Source organism: Diabrotica virgifera, chromosome 4, assembly GCF_917563875.1.
Source record: "Diabrotica virgifera virgifera chromosome 4, PGI_DIABVI_V3a".
NCBI classification, from domain to species: Eukaryota; Metazoa; Arthropoda; class Insecta; order Coleoptera; family Chrysomelidae; genus Diabrotica; species Diabrotica virgifera.
Window position 1 is genome coordinate 232,498,508 of NC_065446.1, and position 19,068 is coordinate 232,517,575.

General features: G+C 34.6%; 1 protein-coding gene across 1 annotated transcript in view; it reads right to left on the reverse strand.

Moving 5' to 3' along the window:
* LOC114327525 (uncharacterized) overlaps window positions 1-19,068 on the reverse strand; it is a 132,163-nt gene that overhangs the window by 23,945 nt on the left and 89,150 nt on the right. The window contains exons 3-4 of the mRNA XM_028276192.2: window positions 7,349-7,401; window positions 4,775-5,024 (exon numbers count right to left, since the gene is read on the reverse strand). Of these exons, the coding sequence (XP_028131993.1) occupies window positions 4,775-5,024; window positions 7,349-7,401 (303 nt within the window). The remainder of the gene's footprint in view (window positions 1-4,774; window positions 5,025-7,348; window positions 7,402-19,068) is intronic.

Genomic DNA, 19,068 nt, shown 5'->3' on the forward strand with positions numbered 1-19,068 from the left:
TAAAAAAATTATCAAAATAGGGTTAAAATTAATAAACTGAAATACTTTGAATTTGACCAAAATTTTCTCCGCTGCGTTTTTTTGCATCTAAGTGTAGATCTTTACTATGGAACACAACAAGAGGATTCGTAAAGAAACCTACACGAAAAAATATTAATAATACAGGGAAAAGTAAGAGGACGAAAGAAGAAGGATAGTGACATGGTTGACAAATTTAAGACTGGTTTAGATGCGTTTCAGTAGTGTTCAGAGCAGCGGTAAATAGAATGAAGATAGTGAAGATATCCACAAGGACGACCACTTAAAGAAGAAGAAGGCCAAACTTGGATTACATAAAAATACCTGCATAGATATCTGCTATTGACAGAGATATTATAAGACAATTTAAAGAAACTGCTTAAAAGATATTAAAGCTTAATAAAACAAAAATATGTAGGTAAATAAAAGTATGTGCCTCTTCGTCATTTATTACTGCTGCATAGAAGTAATATACTGCTTGAGACAAGACAAAAAACAACTAAAACTGAAAAGATAAAACGAATAAAAGTATTTATATCTTCTTTATTTTAAATTCGTAAAATTATTCATTGACTAGTACCTAATTTAGAGTTGTACTTTTAGCCACTGAGGTGGATTTTTGGAGATGGGCAGCAATAAAATCTAGACTAGATCACATAAGAAACGACGACATTACACAACAAATGAGAATAGAAAGAACATTATAGATGGCATCGAATGACAATAGTTAGTATGGTACGGACACGTAAGAGGAATGGAAGAAAGAAGAATCCCAAAAAAAATGTTAGAATGGACCCCCACAGAAAAACAAAAACGAGGAAGACCAGCAACCACATGGATAAAGGGCATCTCCAAGGCGATGTCGGACAGAAATTTAAGAAAAAAAAAAGACTGCCATAAGAGAAAGGAATGGCGATTAGGAACGAAAAGACGTAAAACGCTATAAAACCGAGTCACATTTTTCAGTATAATAAAATATAAAATACATAATATTAAATTAAAACTTTATTGGGAAAATTTTTCTGGTTACACCTCCGTGGCTTCTAAAAATGCAAGCCGCACGGATACTGGAGCAATAGAAGATGAAGAAATTCTACAATTTGCAATCCACAACTCACCTGTCCAGCGCGGAAAAATTCCAAAGAAAAATGGACCCTTATACTCAGATAGGAGTAAACTAATAGAAATAAAAATGAATACACATTTTCATGTCGTTGCAAAACGAAACCAAAGCCGTTTTATGTTTCAGTTCATTCAAGAGCGTTACTAGCTATGTAACCGGTTTCAAAACTTGTTAGTTTATCATCAGAGAATGCATATGTAGCAATTAGAGGCTAGTAGGCCTGAATTATTTTAGTTTGTTAGAAAAACAGAAAAGCACCAGGACCCGATGGGATACCAAAGGAACTTCTGAAATACGGAGGAGTAACCTTAATCGAAAACACAGAGATCCTCTTTCAAGAAATAATGTGTAGCCAGCGTATACCAGACCAGTGGAAAACGAGTGTAACAATACCTATACACAAGAGAGGAAACAGCAAAGACGCTAGCAACTACCGTACCATCACCTTGCTGAGCACAACTCTTGAACTCTTAACAAAAATACTTGCCAATAAAATAAATGAAGAATACACAATTAGTGAGGAACAACAAGGTTTTCGGAAAAATAGGTCCACAATAGACGATATATTCATAGCCAGACAAATGGCTGAGAAAGCACTGGAATATAATAAATCTGCGTTTATGTGCTTTATAGATCTGACTAAGGCCTTCGATTGTGTAAGATTGGAAGATGTGCTAAGATTGCTAAAGGAGAAAAATCAGCCCAACAAGATGATAAGGATAATTAAAGACATTAATACGAAGAACAAAACCAGAATAACAGTCGAGAATGAACTAACATCGGAAGTAGAAATCAACTCGGGAATCAGACAAGGGGATAGCTTGAGCCCATAGCTTTTTAATTTAGTAATGGACAAAATCATAGAAAACATTAAAGGTACTGGAAAAGAATATAAGATGGCGGAAAACAAATAAAAATTCTCTGTTATGCTGACGACGCAATCTTAATCTCCGATAACGAGGATAACCTACAGCGAATGGCACAAATTTTTTAATACAGTGGCGAAGAACTACAACATGAAAATATCAACAGCCAAGACAAAATCCCTGGTAGTGTCAAGGGAACCCATAAGATGCAAATTAGTAATTAACAACGAACTAATTGAACAAGTCTCGAGATTTCAATATCTGGGAGTCGAAATATGTAGTTATGGAGATGTTAAAGAGAGCGTCCGAAAGCAAGCAAATAAAACCAATTACGTGTCAGGATGTCAGAGTGGCATAAACAACAATGTAAAGAAATTGAGAACTACGAGCGTATCTATGACGCATTCAATATGCACAAAAAACTGAAAGAAGTTGCAGGACTGAATAAAAAATGTAATCCTCCACTAATCGAACATAAAAACGGAAAAATTATAATCGATATCGAAGGTCAACTAATACGATGGACAGAATATATAAAGGAATTATTCGATGATGAAAGAAGCGAACTAGAAACGCTAAATGACATAAGCGGTCCTCCAATAACTAAGGAAGAAGTGCAATACGCTATAAAGAACGCAAAAAGCGGCAAGACGATCGGACCAGATGGGATTTACGTAGAAACACTAAAGCTTTTAGGTGCCGAGGGCATTAAGATACTTACGAAATTGTTCAACTTAATCTACGAAAGCGGAAAAATTCCTAAAGATTGGCTTAAATCCTCATTTGTTGTACTACCTAAAAAACACAGAGCCACAAAATGCAGCGACTATCGCACCATCAGCCTAATGAGTCATGTATTGAAAACGTTTCTCAGAATAATTCATCAAAGAACATATAGAAAAATTGAGGAAAGAATCTCAAGTACTCAATTCGGTTTTCGCTGTGGCCTTGGAACGCGTGATGCACTATTCGCAACCCAAGTTTTAATTCAAAGATGCAGATATGTAAATCATGACGTTTTCATGTGCGCGATTGATTTTGAAAAGGCCTTTGATAAAGTTCGCCATGAAAAAATGCTACATATTCTCAAAACTACCGGTCTGGACGGTAGGGACATTAGAATAATCGCAAATTTGTATTGGGGCCAGGCTGCATGTATTAGGGTTGCGAATCAGTGCTCTGAAGAAGTAAAAATCAAGCGCGGAGTTCGACAAGGCTGTATATTGTCACCAATGTTGTTTAATCTTTACGCTGAAACAATCTTAAATGAAGTGTTGAAAACGCAAAAGAGGGAATACTCATTAATGGTATGCTTATGAACAATATCAGATACGCAGATGACACCTTGTTGCTAACTGGATCAATTGAACATCTTCAAGCGTTATTGAACCGAATGGTGGCATTCTGCGCGATATATGGACTCAAACTCAACGCAAGAAAAACAAAGTTGATGGTTATTAGTAAACAGGCAGCCGTAAATAATAATAACTATAACGTAACAATCGGTAATGACTCAATTGAACGAGTAAGTAATCTTGTATATCTGGGTACTCATATTAATGAAAGCTGGAACCCTAGTACAGAAATAAAAATAATTAATTGCCAAAGCAAGAACAAGTTTTATGAAATTTAAGAAATTCCTGTGCAGTCATGATCTAAATTTGGAACTTCGCATAAGAATGGTCCGATGTTATATATTCCCAGTACTACTTTACGGGGTTGAAGCATGGACACTGACAGAATCGCTTTTAAAAAACCTAGAAGCATTTGAAATGTGGGTCTACCGCCGTATTCTGAAGATCAGTTGGGTAGAAAGAGTCACAAACGAAAGGGTTTTGCAACGTTTGAATAAAAGTTGCGAAGTATTGAACATGGTTAAAAGGCGCAAATTGGAATACTTTGGTCATATAATGCGTCACCCAGAAAAATATGACATACTTCACCTTGTCATGCAAGGTAAAATAATGGGAAAAAGAAGTGTGGGCCGCCGTACAACTTCTTGGCTTAAAAACCTACGCCAATGGTTTGGGAAAACTAGCACTGAACTATTTCGTGCGGCTGTAAATAAGACAATGGTTGTTAATATGCTGGGCAACATGAGAGCCAACGATCGACAAGCGCTCTCGGCACCTTAAGAAGAAGATGTCTGAGGGATGTCATCTGGAGAAACAAAGATATGAGGCTGGAAGGGAAAGTACGCATATACAAATCATGTGTAAGACCGATCATGCCGTACGCGATAGAAACAAGATGTGACACAGCAGAAACCAAGAGTATACTGAGAACATCAGAAATGAGAACGTTGAGGTCAATAACTGGGAAAACACTGAGAGACAGAATACCGAACGACAGAATAAGAGATCTCTATAACATACAAGATATACTTAGTACGGTGGGGAAGACAGAGACGACGAGAGTGGAATCAGCATGTGACGAGAATGCCAACAGGCAAGAGACCAATAGGAAGGCCCTTTAAAAGGTAGCGAGAAAGCTGGCAGTCAACATCACAGCTACGAATACAAGCTCAAAATTGGTAAGGAACAGGCCAAGAGGCCTATTATAAGAAGAGAAGAAATTCAGAGATAGCTACATATGCATTCTCTGAAGATAAACTAACAAGTTTTGAAACCGGTCAGAGTACTTGTAACGCTCTCTGAACGAACTTAAATAATAAGACGGCTTTGGTTTAGTTTTACAACGAAATGAAAATGTTTATTCATTTTTATAGCTATAAAACCGGTTACTTATAATATTTTAAAATTACTACCAGTATTCTGTGCCTGCGCCGGTCCTGCATTCAAGTTGTTTAAAGCTTTTGTCGAACTTTCAATTTCTTCGTGTTGTTCATATTCTGGCGTTGTAATCGTGATCGGACTTTCGGATTTAATAATTTCAGTTTCTGTATTCTGACTAGGACTTTTATATTGAGATAGGCGCATATCCGACTCGAAACCAGGTGGTTGTCTTCTGCTACCCACTATCGGCCTCCATCCATCAGATGTCATCGTAATTGGATCCTAAAGACAAATAGAAAATTGAAAGTTACAGCTGATGTGTTTACAAGTATGTATATGTATGTAAACGTAATACTTTGTTCATTATAACAAATGTTTCAATAATTATTCGAAAGCTATTCAGTTGTGATGTCTTAAACATGTTAAATGCGAAGAATGGTTTTTTACATTGCTACTGCTACATCGAAACTTGGCACTTGGCAGTGAAAATGATTCTGATTCTGACCTAAGTTATCTCTCACTCTCTTACTTTGAAAAATGTGCAAACAGTGTATTTACAACAATTTATAGTGCTTAAAGTATGCTGATGATGTAGTGATACTAGGAAATTTTAAAAAAGACTTTTGGAAAAGTAATTTAATAGTAGTTTTAAGTATCTAGGATCGGTATTATAGAGTAATGGGAAAATAAACAGAGATGCATGATGTAAATTTAGGGTTGGATGGATGAAGTGGAAAGAAACGAGTGGTGTGTTGTGTGACACATGTAGAGGAGATGCGAATGCTTAGATGAATGCATGGAGTGATAAAAAAAGAATGTGTGTGTACTTTGTACGCACGTAAGAAGTTATACTTCTATTATATGATTTCTTAAAAATAAATTTACTTTAAACAGTTTGTTTTATTTTTTTTTAAACACCAAACTAATTTTGTGCTTACCGCTTTCAAAAAAAAAGTATATGATTGCACTGGATTCGAACTCAAGACCTCTCGATCTCTGGCCGAATGCTATACCAAATACGCTACGAGGACTGTGTCTGTATCGGTTCGGACGTAGGTACCTAATGACAATTCACGGTAACAAACAGGCAAGGTGAAGTATAATAAATATACAATAAAATGTTTTAATAATACTCATCTTACTCCTGAGGAAGACAAATCCAAAGACACAAAAATTGTAATAAATATATTTACTAAAAACACTAATATATTCTTTTCACACCTTTTCTGCACTGATATAATTATACATAACTAAAAAGATTTAGCAACTAAACGCCATACTGTCTGTGTACGCATGCGCGCAGTATTATGAAATTCTACTCTCAATCGCGCCTAAAGAAGTATAACTTTAAAAAGATAAAATTAAGAATGAGTGCTGATCTGAAAGGAGATATAGAGGAAAACTAAAGGAAACCTGAGGTAAGAAGTTTAGGCAAGACATGTTGGTAAAGGAAACTGATATTGGTATGACTCAAGACAGAAACTTATGGAGAAATGTAATTGTAGAAGCCGACTAAGCATAGGAATAACGGCAAGGAAAATGATGATGATGAAAGTAGGTATATGACGGAGGTTGTGTTGTAACCAATGAATGAGAGAGATACTTGCCACATACTATACAGTGCGGTGGAATAAGTGTTGTCACCCCCTGTTAACTTGTTTATTTTAATGATATAAGCAAAACGCTCGGACAAGTCGATTTTTAAATTAAACATAGTATATTATAGCATCAACGTTTCGAACTTTACTCGATCCCTCTTCAGGTGACAGCCATAACTTTGATTTTTTTAAATGGAAAAGTACATCATGTGACACCTCATTTAAAAGCTCTTAAAATACTGATTTCAAAAATGTATAATACTTTAATCCTGTTTGAGAGCGTAGGCGCAAAATTTCGGTCGAATTCTTTCTAAATGCAATCATTTTTTTCGAATCAGAATGAAATATTAGAGTATTCTCAATGGTCCAAAGTCCCTGAGAACTCCTATAATGTTTATTTTAATAAGTCACAGTGGTGCAAAAAAGAGAAAATTTAGTGTGATTTTTAATTTCAAATATATCATTCAAAAGAAACTTTTTGTTTATTCTATGGGACTGTCAGCCTTCGGTAATAATCTAATCTTTCATTCTGCGTTTAAATTTTTCAAAAATAATTATTAGTTTCCTCAGAATTCGAAAAAAATAAATGCGTTTAAAAAGAGTTTGACCGAAATTTTGCGCGTACGATCTCAAAAAGGATTAAAGTATTATACATTTTTGAAATCAGTATTTCAAAAGCTGTTAAATGAGGTGTCACATGATGTACCTTACCATTTTAAAAAATCAAAGTTATACCTGTCACCTGAAGAGGGATCCCGTAAAGTTCGAAACGTTGATGCTATAACATACTATGGTTAGTTTAAAAATCGACCTGTCTGAGCGTTTTGCTTATATTCTTAAAATAAACAAGTTAACAGGGGGGGGGGCAACACTTATTACACCGCACTGTATAAAGTTTGTTAAAGATATTCAAGAATAAGATTGAATTTTGTGTTGCAAGAAAAAGAAAGAAAGGTTTTTATTTTTTGTTAATAAAAAATATACATATCAATCGGATTTAGTACTAACCTGCATATTATTTGAAGATACTAGCACCAGATAATGACAGCAGATGATTGTAGCTGAAACAATTTTTATAATTAAAAAATATTAAACTGATCAATAATTTGAAATTGTATAATTATTTAATAATTGTTGCTCTGAAGTCTCTTTGAAATTTTCAAAAAAGTTCCCTTTTAAGGATGCCACAAAGAGCACCGTTACCTTATCTTTTTCAATGTCCTCTTTCGACTTAATTCTAAAGCGAGCACCACACTCTCGGCGAAGTTCATCGAAGTTAAGCAAGTACGAGAGTGTAGACAGCGACTTCTTACAACTTTGCTTCGCTTCGTTCTACTTCCGTTCTCTGTGGGTTCGCGCGTCAGTGTCAAAGGGATCGAAGTCGGTATCGCACCGCTTGAATGTGTTCCCCGTGAAGTTGAACGAGTGTGTAGTGATGGGTACTTGGACTTCGGTCAACTTTGCCGAAGTAACTTCGCCGAGAGTGTGGTGCTCTACATAAAGAGATGACATAAAGAAGTTTGGAGGACACAACTGAAAACAGGTGGCGCAAAATAGACAACACTGGATTGAATTGGGGGAGGCCCATGTCCAAAGTTGGATTACTGAAGTCTGAAGAAGAAAGAAGAATGGATCACGCTAGTCAATAATTTTTTGTTTTTTATATTTATGGTTCGTTGAGAGCACTGGAGCAGCTGGTGCCCCGGTTCACTGCTAAGGCATGTCATCTGAGGTTCCGAATGTTTTCAGCACTAAATTGATGCAAACAGATTACTCGGAGGGTTTTTTGGGGTCGCTGAACAAGAATACGCCATCAGAACCAACTTCCGGTGCACCGTGTGCCCAAAACACTTCAAACTACAGAAGATACCATGCCTTAGCAGTGACCTTGGGTACCAGGTGGTCCGGGGATCAGTTCTATCAGTTCGGATGGCGCATTCGTGTTCAGTAACCCATAAAACTACCCATGTAATATGTTTGCATCAATTTGGTTCTGATCTCGCTCAAAACTCCAGAAGATGACGAAACCCTAGACACCAAGTGCTTCGGGTGTCGGTTATGATGGCGTATTCGTTTTTAGCAACCCCGAAAACCTCCCGAGTAACCTATTTGCATCAATTTAATGCCGAAATCCCTTGAAATTCCAGAAGATGACGTGCCCTGGGCACCAGGTGCTCCGGGGGTGGGTTCTAATGGCGTAGTCGTGTTCATCATCATCATCATCATCATCCTCCTCCTCCTCCTCCAGCCATTTGCGTCTACTGCTGGACATAGGCCTCCCTCATTTTTGTCCATTGTGTTCAATTTTGAGCACTTTGCATCCAATTTCTTGACATTTTCTTAAAATCATTAATCCAACGAGTAGGTGGTCTTCCTCTACTTCTTTTGTCTAATCTCGGCATCCACTCAAGTAATCTCTTTGTCCACCTCCCATCACTGATTCGGGCGACATGTCCGGCCCAGTTCCATTTCAGGGTGGCAATTCGGGAAATTACATCAGTAACTCCTGTTCTTCGTCTTAAGTCTTCATTTTTAACTCGGTCACGAAGCGATATACTCAGCACTGACCTTCCCATTTTCCTCTGAGCTATTTGCAGCATTTTAGAAGTTGTAGCTGTCAATGTCAAAGTTTCGGCACCATAAGGCAACACACATTGGTCAAATGTTTTACGTTTTAAAGAAATTGGTATATCGCTTTTAAAGATGTCTTTGAGTTTTCCATAGGCTGTCCATGCTAGGTTTATTCTTGTTCGTAGTTCGCATGTTTGGTTGTCTCTTGTGATCTTTATTTCGTGTCCAAGATATATGTATTTTTCCACTAGCTCTACTTCGTTGTCTCCAATCCAATATTGATATTTCCGCTTGGTACTAGATTTGTCATGAATTTTGTTTTGGAAATGTTTATTTTAAGACCTACACTGGCACACACTAACTGAAGTTCATGTAGAATTGTACATATCTCCTTGAGGTTGTCAGAGAATAAAACTATGTCGTCTGCGAATTTCAAATTTGTTAATCTTCTACCGTCAATATTCAGGCCTCGCTCTTCCTAGTTAAGTTTTTTACAAACATATTCTAGTACTGCGGTAAACAGTTTAGGCGATAAGGTATCGCCCTGTCAGACTCCTCTGCCGATTGGGATATGGTCCGTGTTTTTATGTAGTTTCACCGACATAGTTGCGTTCTTGTATGTATTGTAAATTAACTTTGTATATCGGTAGTCAATGCGGCATGCTTGTAATGCTTCCAGAATTTTTTCCAATTCTACCGTGTCAAAGTCTTTATGGAAATCTACAAAAGCCAAAGCGAGTGGTCGATTGTAGTCGTGTTCAGTGATCCCAAAAACCCCGAGTAACAAAAATAGTCCAGAAAGCCACTGCGCATCCGCTAGGAAAAATATTCTAATTCGGATTTTTTGCACAGTCTTACTCAAAAAGGACTCCTTTTAACAAATTTGCATGTTGCCAGGACCAAAAGGTGGTCAAAAATTTTTTAAACGTTTTTTTTTTGTTTTTTTTTCTAAAATTATTTTTTTTGCATGGAAAAGAGTTTTCTTAGGTTTTTTGGATCATTCTAAACAGAAAAGGTCTTTAGTGACTTTTCTCTAAAAATGATAATTTTTGACATAAGCGATTAAAAATTGAAAAATTGCGAAATCGGCCATTTTTAACCCTCAAAAACTATGTGAAAAACTGAAAATTTGAATGTTGCCAAGATAGGTAGATATTCTTTAAGCATCGATTGATGAAATCCCGAAGAGTTTTTTGCAATACAATATTCAAAACTCCTTTGTTTTTTAATTGCTAATCAAGCGTACGCGGCACTATTTTCCACCGACAGTATGGTGCAAATGAAAGGAATAAATTCGTTATTTCGTAAACCGGCTACTTTAAGGAAAAATCCCGAAACAGGTCAATTTTTATTTTTAAGTTATGATATTGTGGCATATATCGTATACTAGTGACGTCATCCATCTGGACGTGATGACGTAATCGATGATTTTTTTAAATGAGAATAGGGGTCGAGTGCTAGCTCATTTGAAAGGTTCTTCAATTCACTATTCAGTAATATAAACATTTACATAATTATTTATACAGGGTGTCCAAAAAATATTTATTAAATTAAATTATTTCACAAAAACATAAGTAGAAGGACACACTGTATAAATAATTATGTAAATGTTTACATTACTGAATAGAGAATTGAAGAGCCTTTCAAATGAGCTACCACACGACCCCTATTCTTATTTAAAAAAATCATCGATTACGTCATCACGCCCAGGTGGATGACGTCACTAGTATACCATATATGCCACAATATCATACCTTAAAAATAAAAATCGACCTGTTTCGGGATTTTTCCTTAATCTCGCCGGTTTACGGAATAACGAATTTATTCCTTTCATTTGCACCATACTGTCGGTGGAAAACAGTGTCGCGCACGCTTGATTAGCAATTAAAAAACAAAGGAGTTTTGAATATTGTATTGCAAAAAGAATATCTACTTACCTTGGCAACATTCAAATTTTCAATTTTTCACATAGTTTTTGAGGGTTAAAAATGACCGATTTCGCAATTTTTCAATTTTTAATCGCTTATATGTCAAAAACTATCATTTTTAGAGAAAAGTCACTAAAGGCCTTTTCTGTTTGGAATGATCCAAAAAACCTAAAAAAACTTTTTTCCATGCGAAAAAAATAATTTTAGGAAAAAAACAAAAAAAAAACGTTTAAAAATTTTTTGACCACCTTTTAGTCCTGGCAACATGCAAATTTGTTAAAAGGAGTCCTTTTTGAGTAAGATTGTGCAAAAAATCCGAATTAGAATATTTTTCCTAGCGGATGCGCAGTGGCTTTCTGGACTAAAATTGGCCTTAATATGTATGCTTTTTTTGACATGTTTATACAGTTTTGGATCCATTTTATGCACTTAAAATTCAATTGTGCATTTCTACCCATTTTTCTAAAGTAGGCTTTTTCCTCATCATCATCCTGAGCACAATGCACAAGTTGCAAGTCTCTCGGTGCTGTAATTAAATGTTGATTTATCCCGGTGGATTTAGTGCTAATAAACCAGGGCGCATCTGTAAAAATATTAGTACATTTGGACGTTGAGGGGTGACTCAAATTTTTTTGCAGAAATTGCTTGAAAATAACTCAAATAATAATATTTAAGTTATCCTCCCTCTCAAAAAGGTCCGGAACATTGTTTAAATAATCAAAATGTCAAAAAATAAAGGAAAAATTCGATTTTTTTCTTCGTTTTTTGATTATAACTCTAAAATTATTCATTTTCGAGAAAAGTTGTACTGACAAAAAAGTTGTGTAATTAAATTTCCTACAATATAGAATTACTTAAAAATTTTAAAAATAGTCACCCTTGTTGCAAAATAGCAATAATTGCGAAAAAAACCATACAAAAACAAGTATTTGCATTTTACGTTTTTCAACAATTTGTGCTATACATAGGCTCTTCATATTTTACCCAGAAAAACTTTAGAATATAATAAAACAACACTGCAAATTTCATTAAGATCGGCTTAATAGATTTTGCAAAATAAATTTTGCAATCCAGCTTTCGCAAAAAAAATTCATTTTTTCAAAATGTTACAGGACTGAAAAGATAACTACAGAGATGCTGAAGTATGGTGAAAAAGTGGTAATTAATACTCTCTATTCCCTTTTTAACAAAATATTAAAAGAAAAAAGAATCCCAAACAACTGGAAGGAATCTGTAACCATCTTACACAAGAAAGGGGACAAAGCAGATATAAAAAACTACCGTCCTATAACACTCCTCAATGTAATGTATAAACTCCTAACAAAAATTTTAACCAATAGATTGACGACAAAATTCGACGGATACCAATCGAAACAACAAGCTGGTTTTAGAAAGGGATTTAGCACAAGTGATCATTTATTAAGTATGAAAATCCTTATAGAACGAGCAAATGAATACAACACCCCTCTATATGTAGCGTTCATAGATTTCGAAAAGGCTTTTGACAGTGTCGAACATTGGGCAGTGAAAAGTTCTTTGATTAACAGCAGAATTGACCACAGATATACAGACCTAATAGCCAATATATATAAAGATGCCACAACAACAATTAAAGTACACGAAGGAACACCATCAATTAAAATAAATAGAGGCGTAAGACAGGGTGACACAATATCACCTAAACTTTTCAATCAGGTTCTGGAAGATATCTTTAAAAGATTAGAATGGGAAGAAAAAGGTATAAAAATTTGTGCACAACGCTTGAACCACCTAAGGCCGATGCCACATTATGCGTTTTGACCGGATGCGTTTCCGCCGCATCCGGTGAAAACGCATAGTGTGACAGATCGGTCCGATTGCGTTAGAAACGGATGCGTTTTGAGTCATCGGTACGCGCTTACAAACTGCACCAGACTAAACGCATAGTGTGACAGGTCGGTCCGGTTGCGTTGGAAACGGATGCGCTTTCACCGCATCCGGTCAAAACGCATAATGTGGCATCAGCCTAAGGTACGCCGATGACATCGTATTGATAACCGATAAAAAAGAAGAATTGTTTGAAATGATGAAAGAACTGGACATAGAAGCCGGAAAGATAGGCCTTAATATGAATTACTGCAAGACCAAAATCATAACAAATACAGATGAGGACATCACAATGAGGATCGGACAAGATGAAATAGAACAAGTTCACGATTATATATATATATATATATATATATATATATATATATATATATATATATATATCTTGGTCAAATTATAAAACTTAACAAGGAAAACCAAACAGCAGAGATCAAAAGACGAGTTAGACTGGCATGGGCGGCATTTGGAAAACTAAGCTACATCCTTAAAAACAAAAGATATCCACAACATCTTAATACCGAGGTATACAATCAATGCGTACTCCCTGTTCTCACTTACGGTTCCCAAACGTGGACGTTTACAAAAGCAAACATGGACAAGATCATAAAGACGCAAAGAGCAATGGAAAGGCAAATGTTGCACATAAGACTATTGGATAAAAAGAGAAACGAGTGGATAAGAGAGAAAACCAAAGTTAGGGATGTTAGACAAGAAGTTGCAAAGTTGAAATGGAGATTTGCCGGACACACTATAAGACAAAAGGAAGACCGATGGAACAAAATTTTCATAAATTGGAGACCGTGGGAATATAAACGAAGCAGAGGAAGACCACAAATGAGATGGGCAGATGATGTCAAGAAGCACGTGGGCTCTAGGTGGATAACTGTAGCGACAGACAGAGAAGAATGGAAAAGGATTGGGGAGGCCTATGTCCAATGATGGACCGAAGAAGGCTAATTAGATAGATAGATATACAGGACTGAAAATAAAGCAGATAGCAAGTTGAATTTTTTTTGCTTATAGAAGTGTACTGTACCTTTCATTTGCAATTTGCAAAATTAAAATCTATTAACTACCACGGCGTCAGGAATTTTTTTAAATAAACATTAATTATTGGTGTTACGCGCAGGACAGCGGATAGTTTGCTCTGATTGGGCGTTCCAATGACCTTTGATAATGATTAATACATTTTAATTTTTATTAAATTTCGATATAAATAAATAAATTTGTTTATTGCAAAATAAAAACACATACTCTATCCTTTGAAATAACACTTTTTTTAGCAAAAACGTTCTTTGTTCATATATTTTAACTTAGAGACTAAAAATTTATTATTTTTAAATATATGCAATTGTTTAAACAATATTTCACAAACAATAATAAAATACGTTTGATTTTTGTGGAATTAAAATATTAAAATACAACAAAATATAGAGTAAGAAAATAATATATTAGATAAAGATTGGAAGAAATTTTGGTGGAAATCAACTTGTGTGAATCGAATACCGCTGTCCTGCGCGTAGCACCAAAAATTAATGTTTATTTTAAAAATTTCCTGACGCCGTGGTAGTTAATCGATTTTAATTTTGCAAATTGCAAATGAAAGGTACAGTACACTTCTATAAGCAAAAAAAATAAACTTGCTATCTGCTTTATTTTCAGTCCTGCAACATTTAAAAAAAAATGAATTTTTTTTGCGAAAGCTGGATTGCAAAATTTATTTTGCAAAATCTATTAAACCGATCTTAATGAAATTTGCAGTGTCGTTTTATTATATTATAAAGTTTTTCTGGGTAAAATATGAAGGTCCTATGTGTAGCACAAATGGTTGAAAAACGTAAAATGCGAATACTTGTTTTTGTATGGTTTTTTTAGGAATTATTGCTATTTTGCAACAAGGGTGGCTATTTTTTAAATTTTTAACCAATTGTAGGAAATTTAATTTCGCAACTTTTATGTCAGTACAACTTTTCTCAGAAATGAATACTTTTAAAGTTATAATCAAAAAACCAATAAAAAATCGAATTTTTCCTTCATATTTTGACATTTTGATTATTTAAACAATGTTCCGGACCATTTTGAGTGGGAGGATAACTCAAATATTATTATTTGATTTATTTTCAAGCAATTTCTGCAAAAAAATTTGAGTCACCTCTCAACGTCCATCTCAAAACAGATGCGCCCTGTACTATAAATGAAATGCTTTGATCTAATCAAAGAGGTACTTGATATAATCGTAACTTCTCTGATCTATCAGTATTATAGAAATAACTAGAACGGCAATAACAAATGATTTTGTTTACATACCCTGCACATTGCACATTATAACCATAGCATTGGTAAAGCTACGTTGTTCGTACAATAATTATCGCGAATAATATCTTGTGCATAAGAAAATGGTGTTTTTAAATTGCCCATTGCCCATGAATAATTTAATCGCTTTTCTCATTGCATTCTAATTTAAATGGAAATAATATAGTAAAAGCATTGTAAAAGTCTTTAATAGTTATAGTTATCTGAATCCGTTGGGGAATTGTGCTCTAATTGTCTTTAATTTTACGCAAAATGATTGTACAGGGAAAGTTCAGTCATTTGTTATAACTACTTCCTTACATAAACCAACAAAAATACAAAACACGTCATAACTAATTGAATTATGTAACTAGTTATTAAATTTAACTTTTAGAATATTGACATTGTTTTATTATTTATATTCCCAACTTCAAAATCGTTAAAAAGTTTAAAATAGACTTATGCATCATGAAAGGCATCGAAACCAAAAAATGTAGGTACAGCCGAATCATGTTTTGACTTTTTATCAGACCATTTACCGATATAGTGTAGGAAACAGAGGTTGAACCTTGCAAAATGGACATAAGTCCGTTTTTTTTTGGTATATCAAGGGGTGCTTATTATGAGACTAACTTTTTCTTAAAACATTTCGCCCCAGAACCCCCTTTTCATCCGTATAGAGGGGATAATTTGTGGTTTTTGCGAAACGTAGCCCTTCCTGTACGTTTTGCAAAAAAATTATTTATTAGTAAAATGAAGAGGACTATATTTCCTACTATTTCTTTCTCGACAGAATATGTCTATCACCCACCGTTTAGCGGGGGTGGCGCCCCAAAGTTGACAAATTTTTAAAAAAGATGTTTTAAAAAAATGATTTTTCGCTAACTGTAATGAAAATTAAGAAGAAACCCTACGGCAATTAATCACAAATAAGTGACTGATTTTTTGGTATAGGTTTCATTTAAGGACATCGGTACATAATTCGATCGCAAATATTTTACGGGTATCCCTAGTTTTTCTGTCTTTACACGGCAAATTACGTGTAGTAAAATTCACACTGGTATGGATATGTAAACATTACTAGAATGTCATTCTACTTAAAAAAGTCATCATTAATTTAAAGAAAAAAACGTCAAACTACTGTCAAAGTGTAAAGACGCATTTCAAAGTTCCTCTCGAAAATTTAAATTTATTAGCAGTTTTTATTAGTTACATCCGTTAAATTTTCTTTTTTAGTTTCGTTAATTTAGTTATAGTTTAAGTTTTATATAAATATAAGTCAGTTTTAGCGTTCGAAGCGATTAAATCTTGATAGCGGACACCGTGACGGTGACCCTCCCGATCCCGGAGAGGACGAATTTTACAAGTTTAGAGAAGAACAGAATAATAATATGGAAATAACAGCGGTTTCAGGTATCGATATTAAAAAAAATGTTAATAGCAGCTCAAACGTAAGTAAAAATCAACTTCATATTTCGTCAAACTCGTCCCAATTAAATACAAATGACATTAGAACTACCTATAAATATTTACAAACTGACACAGGTCCTTTTGAAGTAATAATTGAAAATAAAAGTGATTTACGTTTAAATGCGATTAGGGTTGGTGACATAATATTAAAAAATTGGCCGGAACTGGATAATAAAATAAAAAGAATCGATTTGGCAGGAAAACATCGAGTAAAAGTAGTTTTTGGAGAGTCAAAATGGGCCAATTTTTTAGTAGATCAAAATAAATCAAAAAGGTTTACTGAAAATAAACTTGAGGCTTATGTACCTAAATTTATGATTCATCGTCAGGGTATTTTAAGTGATATTGATAAAGACATTTCAGATGAGGAGTTAAAAAATAAAATTAAAGCCTATGACTACCACTGTAAATTTACAGTAGTAGAAGACAAAAGATTAAAAAGGAAAATTGTTGAGAATAATACTACGGTATATGTTCCAACTAAAAGTATTATTGTGACTTTTAGGGCACAAAGTTTACCTAAGTATGTAGTTATTAATAAGGTATTAATTCCGGTCGAACTATTTGTACAGAAAGTAATTTTGTGTTTTAATTGCCATCGTTACGGACACCTAGGTGGACAGTGTCGTGGTAAGTCTAGATGTTTCAAATGTCACGGTGAACATTTATCCTCCAAATTCACGGAAAACCCAAACAATAAATGCCTTCAGTGCAAAGGAGATCATTTAACTACAAATTTTCAGCTGTGTCCTGAATATCTGAGGCAAAAAACTATTAAAGATATTATGTCTCAAAAAAATTTAACATACAATGACGCAATTAAATTAATCCCCAATAGAACATATGCAAATGCAACTACTAGTGAAAATAAAACATTAAATCCTCAATTTCCCACAGAATTAGCGTCTCAAAAAGCTTTTCCACTCCTTCCCAGTCAAGCTGCTCTTCCATATTCTTCAGGTTTTTCGCAGTCTAGCCCCATAGATTCCCATAAATACACTATCTATAGAAATCCAACGAAAAGGGCCAGGCCTCAAACACCTGATCCTTGTATTAATGAAGCAATCAAAATAACTAAACCAATTGAAATCGCTGGGATACAAGGGGGTATTTTAAGTCAAGAATCTTACCGAGAGAATATTATTAAAACGAATGAAATGTCAGAAACAGAAACGATAACATTAGTATTTGAATTAGTTATGGATATATTAAAGTCTTTAAATAGGGATAATATTTTAAATGTTCAACAGTTTGAAGTGGTTAATATTATTAAGGACAGACTCAATAAACAGGGATTAAGCTCGCAGACATGAACAAAACGTTTTCTATTACACAATGGAACTGCCGATCGGCAGTTTCAAGTAAATGTAATTTGGAGTATTTACTTCATGAATATAAAATCAATATAGGTCTTCTTTCGGAGACTTGGTTTAAACCAAATATTTATTAAGACTAAGTTTTCACTCTAATGGCGTATAAAACAACATAATGCTATTCTACACCCCACCAGAATGAAAACAATGGGAACCTTGTCTGGTTTGAGAAGGTTCCCATTGTGTTCATTCTGGTGGGGTGTAGAATAGCATTATGTTGTTTTATATGCCATTAGAGTGAAAACTTAGTCTTTTTGCTAGCAGTTGCCGCTAGGGCATCTATGCCATTTCGTTTGTTGCAATCCGGGACTGAACGCTGGGGTTTTGTTTTGGTTGAATCAGGGAGAGCAGCATATGTGCCTCCTGATGAGAGACTAATAAGTTTCGAAACCGGTAGAGGTGCTTGATGCACTCTCTGATTGGACTAGAATATGGTTCGGCTGTATTTTCGTTTTGCAACGAAATTGAAAATGGTTATTCATTTTTTTCAAATATTTATTATAATTTCGTAGGTTATAGATCACGTTTAGATAGAGAAGATGGAAAAGCTGGTGTAGCAATTTTAATTAAGGATGAAATTAGTTTTTCTGAGATAGATTTACCTCAAATGGAAAAGATTATGGCTAGGTGTGTATGTGTTCGGATTGGTCAATTTAAGGAAGTTTATCTTGTTTCAGTTTACATAAAACCTTTGAGTAGAGTTACACTGACACAATTTCTTAATTTTTTTAATAGCATACCAAAACCATGTATAATTGGTGGGGATTTTAATTCGCATCATTCGGCTTTTGGATCAGATCTAGAAGATTTTGAAGGAAGAAACCTGTTAGAAGCAATAAACTCATTAAATCTTGTATTTTTAAACACAGGGGAACCAACCCTTGTTACTAGACCAGGCCAAAGAAAAAGTGCTATTGATATTATTATATGCTCTCAAAATATCAGTCAATTATTTCAGTGGGAGGTACTTCAAGATCCCCATGGCTCTAACCATTTGCCAATACTCATGAGATGTCAACTTAGAGGAACGCCACCACCAACAAAAAGTCATAAAATATGGAAAATTAACAAGGCAGACTGGAGAAAATTTAGCACTTTGTTATATGAAAAATCATCGAATGTTATTGACGATAGTTATGACAAATTATTAGAAGATATGAACGAAGCAGCTACCGTAGCTATACCAAAATAGAGTGCAAATAAACGAAATACTTGGGAAAAATGCAAA